This window comes from Geotrypetes seraphini, chromosome 2, assembly GCF_902459505.1.
Source record: "Geotrypetes seraphini chromosome 2, aGeoSer1.1, whole genome shotgun sequence".
Classification (NCBI taxonomy): Eukaryota; Metazoa; Chordata; class Amphibia; order Gymnophiona; family Dermophiidae; genus Geotrypetes; species Geotrypetes seraphini.
Genome location: NC_047085.1, coordinates 354,989,990 through 354,997,276, shown reverse-complemented (window position 1 = coordinate 354,997,276; position 7,287 = coordinate 354,989,990). Strand labels below are relative to the sequence as shown.

Genomic DNA, 7,287 nt, shown 5'->3' with positions numbered 1-7,287 from the left:
GTTCACTGGCATGAGCAGAATTTTCCACCTTGCCTGCTGCTTGTGTTGGCCTCAGCTCCCTTCGGACATTATACGACCAAGATGTGATCAGAAGGAAGTTGAGCCCAGCACGAGCAGCAGGTGAAAAATGCTGCTTATGCCAGCAAATATTTAAAGAGGGGACATGGGTTTGGGCACTCAAGTGGCAGGGAAGAGTGGGGATGCATTGTATGGTGATGCCGGGCACCACCCTCCCTAGCTACGCTACTGTCCCTGGTACTCTCCCATTAAAGAATTTCCAGGTCTTTCATCCCTTCAAGCACAACTTCATTGACTAGGATTAACAGATGGATTCTCTGGGTGCCCGGAGGGATTTCCAAAACCTGGAAGTTTGTCCGGGTTTTGAAAGGTCCTGAGCTTGGGGTCATGTCTGGAGGCCTCTGCGCATGCGCGGACATAGACATGATGTCACATGCATGTGCCATTACGCTGACTTCTGCTAGGGTTACCAGATGTCTGGATTTCCCCGGACATTGTCCTCCTTTTGAGGACATGTCCGGGGGTCTGGACGGCTTTTCAAAACCCGGCACTATGTCCGACGTCAGAACAACATCCGCGAATGCGCAGATGCAATACAGTGACATCACGTGCACACGCGTGATGTCGTTACATGTGCACATGCTTATGATGTCATTGCATCATATCCATGCATTCGCGGATGCCGTTCCAGCGCATGAACAGGTTAAGGGGTAGGGCTGGGGTTGGGATGGGGATGTGGGCGGAAATGGGTAAGCCTGGGGATGTGGCCATGGGTCTGGATTTTCTTTTGGGAAAATCTGGTAACCTTAACTTCTGTGTATGCGCAGAAGTCCTGCAGACGCATTCCTGAGCTTGGGGAAGGAGACACATGGTTGGGGGGGGGGGGGGGGGGGGGCAGGGCTAGGGGGCAGAATGGAGCAGGGTCAGGTATCCTCTTTTTTAAAGAGGAAACCTGGTAACCCTACCATTGACTATATCTTACAACACCCTCCCAGCCCTTAGGTTTTACAGCAGGAGATGGTTTTCAGAATCATCAAAAATCCAGGAGCAGCAGTGATAAAATAAAAGCAACTCTTGCCCAAAAAATATCCCAAACCCTTCTTGCTTCGGGTCATGCTTGGCCAGTACAGACCCAGAGATTGACAAAGTTCCTGAATGCAATAAAAATAACCAAATTACTGTACTTCTATATCGCATTCACATTTTTGAAATCTCTAATGTAGCTTTTCACACACATTTTACTATGACCAACCCCCAAATTTATTTTCATACACAAAGGATCTCTCAATATATGTAAAAATATATTTTCAAATGTACCGATTCTACAGTCTGATTTCTTGTGGAACCCAGTTTGGGAATCACTGCGCTATTGGGTCATAAAAGCAGTTGAACCCGAGACCACCAAAACCACCCAATTGAATACTGTACTGCGCTAATAACCATATAACAAAGCAGTGGAGGAGGTGGAGTTCTGAAATTGCCGCGCCTTCGAATCCCACTTCCTGGTTGCTCGCAGCCAATCAATGGAGCCTCACGGATTCCTGCTTGAGGGAGAGAGGAAAGAAGCGTGTCAGGAGGAGGCTCGTGACATTTCCCTGCTTCTTTCTGGGTGTAAGCCAATCAACAGAGTCATATCTACTGCGGCTTCTGTCTCAAGGACTGGCTGAGGCGGAGTTTGGTCTAGTTGCCCCGCCCTGTATGTGCTTTAGTTCCTGTTCCTAGGTACAGCGTGAGATTCTTTGATTATCTGTTTCTGGCCGCGAGTTGAGTTTTGCTGCTGTTTCTGGACATGATACTGCCGCTATTTCTTATCCCTGCTTGGCTGCTGCTCCTCATCTCTCCTGCGGTAAGTGATCCTGTTCGCTCTCAGATGGTCCCTGCTATCCAGTTTGGGGTTGCAGAAGTGTGTTCTGCATCCTGGATAGATCTACTTCTGTTGGGCTTTACAGTGCTCCACGCCGGTGTATAACAGAGTCAGTAGACAACATGCACAGAACTTACACAAGGATACAGTGTTTTAACTATTTGTTTTTTTCTCCGAGGGATCTGTTCTGGAAAAAAATAAGAATAATCTGCAGATTTGCCTATCATGGGTTGTAGCTCACTAGTTGAGCTGTTGCCTTTGCACCCAGATGTTGTGAGATCAAATCCTAGTGCTGCGCTTTGTGACCCTGGGCAAGTCACTTAATCTTCCAGTGCTCACTGCTTTGGATGTTGGCTTTGAAATGCCAGAGCTACAAAAAAAAAAAAAAAAAAAGTGCTATGCAATTCTTCATTCCTTTCACTTTTAGAGTGAATGTTGGGGCTTAATTTATGGGGGAACGGCCTGGAATGCATTGATTTCCTTTCTTCCTTGCAGAGAAGAGAAATGGATGTGGTAAGCCTGGAGCAGAGAACAGTCACTACTCATAATCCAACCCCTCTTGTTGTTCCAGGCCAACCCAAGCCTTTCCTAGCTTAGTATCACTTCCTTTTTATCTATCAATTTAAGCACTGGTGAATGTCACTTAGTAACAACAGCCTCCTGCTCTCTCTGCTTTTGTGCCCTCCCCCATCTCATTTATTGCAGGTAGATTGCAGGGATGGGGCTGGAGTAGAGCTCTACTCTGTTAAATGCAGCTTTTTTTAATCCTTCCCCTATCTGCAGGGAACAAGTGAGAAAGGATGGCCTTTATAATTTAGGATAGCATTTTATATACCCTTTAGTTGGTTGCCTATTAGAATGTGATTTAGCAATTCTAGTGGAAGTACTCTGAATGCAAAATAGGATAGTAAACATTACTTTTGTTGAGACTGGTAATCATATGACTGGTGCTGGTCAGGTGACAAACAACCCTCCTTGAATGGCCTAAAGCCAGCTTGCTTGTTTGTTTGGATTTAACATATACAACCACAGTACAGAAACTCTTCTGGTATCTTTACTAGACATAGCTCGAAGACACCTCAGCCAAGGACACAGACTGCTAATCATCCAATTTGATCTCTCGGCTGCATTCGATCTGGTGGACCATTCCATACTTCTCCAGATACTAGACGCAATTGGAATTTCAGGAAAAGTTCACAATTGGTTCCAAGGCTTCCTTAAAACTAGAACATATAGAGTCAAATCAAAAGACATTCTATCAGAACCATGGACCAATCCATGCGGAGTGCCACAAGGCTCTCCCCTCTCTCCCACACTCTTCAACCTATTCATAGCTTCCCTAGGCACCACCCTGGACACCCTAAATATTACCTCCTTCAGCTATGCGGACGACATAACCATCCTCCTTCCTTTCGACATCCACAATCCAACCTCCACAGGACGCCTGAAAACAACACTAGAAACAGTAGAAAAATGGATGACAAATCATAAGTTGAAGCTGAACCCAGACAAAACCAAATTCCTAATGCTAGAGAAGGACAAAAAACCATCCCTAACAGAACTGGAAGTAAACTCAATCAAGTACCCAATACAAAGCTCCCTCAAAATCCTGGGTATACATCTAGACAGATGCTGCACAATGCAAACACAAATTCAAAAAATCACCCAAAAAGCATTCTTCACAATGCGAAATCTAAGAAAAATCAGAAAATTTTTTAATAAAGACCAATTCCGGATCATTGTCCAATCTCTTGTGCTGAGCATTGTAGACTACTGCAATAGCCTTTACTTACCTTGCCCTATCAACACAATAAAAAAACTGCAGACCATCCAGAACACAGCCCTCAGACTCATATACTCACTCAGCAAACATGACCACATTACTAATGCATACTTAGAATCGCACTGGCTACCAATAAGAGCAAGAATACAATTCAAACTCTACTGTCTCATTTTCAAAGTAACCCACGGCACGGCACCTAGTTACCTAAACAACCGCTTCCACTACTACCTCTCACCCAGAAGAAGGAGAACGCAGAACATCTTCACCTTCCCACCTCTCAACGGAACTCGTCGTAAGAAACTTTACGACAACCTCCTAGGGACACAGGCAGCTAAAATCGACTCTGACATCTCAGAATTACTGATCAAAACAACAGACATAAAAGATTTCCGTAAAGAAATAAAAACACTATTGTTCAAAAAATATCTCCCATCACTCTAACCTCCTCCCAACGAGTTCCCAATCAACACCTTCAGAAACACCCACCTATAGTATCTCCTTGTCTGTGATTTAGAAGGTACTGTAACCCTTCTACACTACACCTGATCTAACTTGATTCAATCGATATATAATATCTCCTGTGATATGTATTATCTTCTGTGACATGTATTATCCTCTGTGTTATGTAGCATTCTGTTAAATTGTTGTATCATAATTCTACTGTTCCTGAAATCTACTCTTATCCTGTAATGTAATTCTACTGGAATTGCCCAGACATCTTCTATATTGTAATCCGCCTAGAACCGCAAGGCACAGGCGGAATAGAAATCCCTAATGTAATGTAATATACCTTTTTTCCCCCAGTAATAATTTGAGGTGCGTTAGATGCGTGTTTTTTGTCCCTGAGTTGCTAGATTACCGTAGTGTTTTTCAAAACTTGTTTAGTTCCAGCACACTAAATGGAGCAAAAGAGAGAGGGGTGGAGAGTAAAACTGTGACTGAGTTCAAAGAAGCGTGGGATGAACACAAAGGGTCTAGAATCAGAAAATAAGATTAAATATTGAACTAAGGCCAGTACTGGGCAGACTTGCACGGTTTGTGTCTGTATATGGCCGTTTGGTGGAGGATGGTCTGGGGAGGGCTTCAATGGCTGGGAGGGTGTAGATGAGCTGGAGTAAGTCTTAACAGAGATTTCGGCAGTTGGAACCCAAGCACAGTACAGGGTAAAGCTTTGGATTCTTGCCCAGAAATAGCTAAGAAGAAAAAATTAAAAAATTTAAATTGAATCAGGTTGGGCAGACTGGATGGACCATTCGGGTCTTTATCTGCCGTCATCTACTATGTTACTATGTTTTTTTTGTGGCATATTATAATTGAAATTATAAAATTGCAAAACCAAATTTTTTTTTTTTAAAATCTGAAGGTTATTTATTTAAACTTCTTTAAGCTATGTATGGGTAATTGTAACAACTGTGAAACTTAAGTAGATGAATTAGAATTTCTAATCAATGTGATGGATGTTCTTGTTTCTGAGTGCAAATTAACTCAAAATGCAGCTGAATAGTCGACAAGCAAACATGCATTTATTTCATTATTAACCATCTGCAAGTCGCATTCTCTCTTTTTCAACTTAATTTCTGTCAGAACTGAAAATCCAAGTTTGCAAAGATAAGAAGATATAAACAGTAACAAAGTCTTGTTGCTCAAGTTAGGATAACTACTGCATAAAAAAATAAAAATAATTACTTACCAGAGGTGTTTCGTTCTCTTGGGCAGAATCATCGGCTGTTTCTCTGGACAAGATTTGCAGGGCCGCTACCTGATCCTCTTTGCATATGTTCACTAAGTTTTTACAGGATCGATGTGGTGGCCAAGCAGGATTCTGCTTTTGATGCCACTGTTTTGGCAGCGGGCTCATCGGTCCCACCCTGATTTTTATAGGACTGTTCTATTTTGTCCCACTGGTCTTGGAATAGTGGGATTGTACAAGAACGAAAGATTAGGTTCTTACCTCTGCTAATATTCTTTCTTGTAAATCTACACTTTATTTTGGGAACCCACCCTATACCTTGCTGATTTGCTGATTGTCTGGTAAGCTGGATTTCTATTTTCAGACCAGCCTTTATAAGAGTGCCATTGGAATGGGTTTAGCACCTAGTTTAAACACCCTCTTCTGACAGCGCAGGCTGTCTCCTTGTAGCACTTATTTTTTTAAGGTTTCTATTGTTTTATGTTCTCTCGTTTTTCATTGTTGCATTTGTTTATAGGAGCAGAATTGACATTTGGGGAGTTTCCCTGTTCCCCTCTCTCTTGTTATTATCCTCTATAGAAGTTCCTGGCTGCTTTAAAACTAACTGATGTTCACAGGGACAATGATGAGGTAAGAGGGGGAGGGTTTTAAGTCTCTGAAGTTTGAGGCTTCCTACAAAGTCCTGGTGAGTAGAGGGAAATAACTCACTGGTCCCCGAATACAGTGTGGATTTATAAGAAAGAAGATTAGCAAAGGTAAGAACCTAAACTTTTTTGTTTTACACCTTGTTTTGATTACAATTTTTAATTGAGATATTCTGCTGCACAAAATTGCATTCACATTTGGTCGGTGAAAATTCTTGCAAGTGGGTTGACCAGTTTTGTACATAAGCCACCAGTCTGTCGAGCAGCCCTTTACAACATACGGCCCAAATCGGCTTTCACTGCGGCCCACGCCCGATATGGCTCTCCCTACCAGCTGTCTTCCTCGGTTTCCCCCTCTGTGTCCTCCAGATTCCTCCCTTTAAAGCTAATTAAAGCAGCCTGCAGAACGAACTTAGCAGGTTGATGTTAGTCTCCGCAGCACGTTCCCTCTGCTGTGATCACACCCCTGACGTCAGAGGAGGGGCGGGACTGCGGCAGAGGAAATGTGCTGTGGAGGCTAATGGCACCCCGCCGTTTCTTACTCCGTGCAGCCTCTTGCTCATCCTCTCACAGTTGCTTGTTGGCGGCATGGGTCACGTCCAGCCGCGGCTCCACAGCTCCAGCTGCTGCTGTTTCTCGGTGGCCATGTCGCCAAGCAGCGGCTGGAAATGCCTCTTCTTGCCCAAGCCTCTGGGCTCCTTCTCGCAGGGCAGCAGCGCTTGGAAGCAGCCGATGGAGGCAATAGAACACCGGGCTACTTGCAGCTCTTTGCCCAGCTGGGCCCGGGAGCAGGGAGCACTGGGCAGCAGAATAGGCGCAGGTCCCTGCAAATACGCAATGTTGCACAGGTGCTGCAGCTCGTTCTTGACCATGTGCTCCTTCTTGACCCATAGCAGCTTGGCAAACTGGTCCTCACTGGGGTCGGCGGTGCAGGAAGCAGCGGAGATAAGGCTCCACCTGTCATGAGGGCCCCGGCAGGTCGCTAGATCTTGACATGTAGGGGGGGGGAGAGACGCAGAAAAGGACCTGGGGAGGGAGAAAAGGACCTTGAGGAGGGGTGGGAAAACAGACTTGAAGACAGGGAAGATGCTGGACTTTCATGTTGAGATCACCAAATGACCAGCTGCAATGGTCTAAGGTGCTTCTCCCCGTCAAGGATTAGGGCACTCAGAATTTCACCAATAATTTTAGTATTTCTTTTTTTGTTTATATGAATACTTAAGAGTAAATACAAATTTAAGTACACATAGATACTTGGCAAATCAAACAATTGTTTAATTTCTCATAT

The 7,287-nt window shown here is 44.2% G+C and overlaps 1 protein-coding gene across 1 annotated transcript in view; it reads left to right on the top strand.

Moving 5' to 3' along the window:
* The first annotated feature begins 1,703 nt into the window (after window positions 1–1,703).
* Window positions 1,704–7,287, top strand: part of LOC117353909 (beta-galactosidase-like) — a 164,131-nt gene continuing 158,547 nt past the window's right edge. The window contains 1 exon segment of the mRNA XM_033930432.1: window positions 1,704–1,864. Within this exon segment, the coding sequence (XP_033786323.1) occupies window positions 1,808–1,864 (57 nt within the window). The 5' untranslated portion in view covers window positions 1,704–1,807.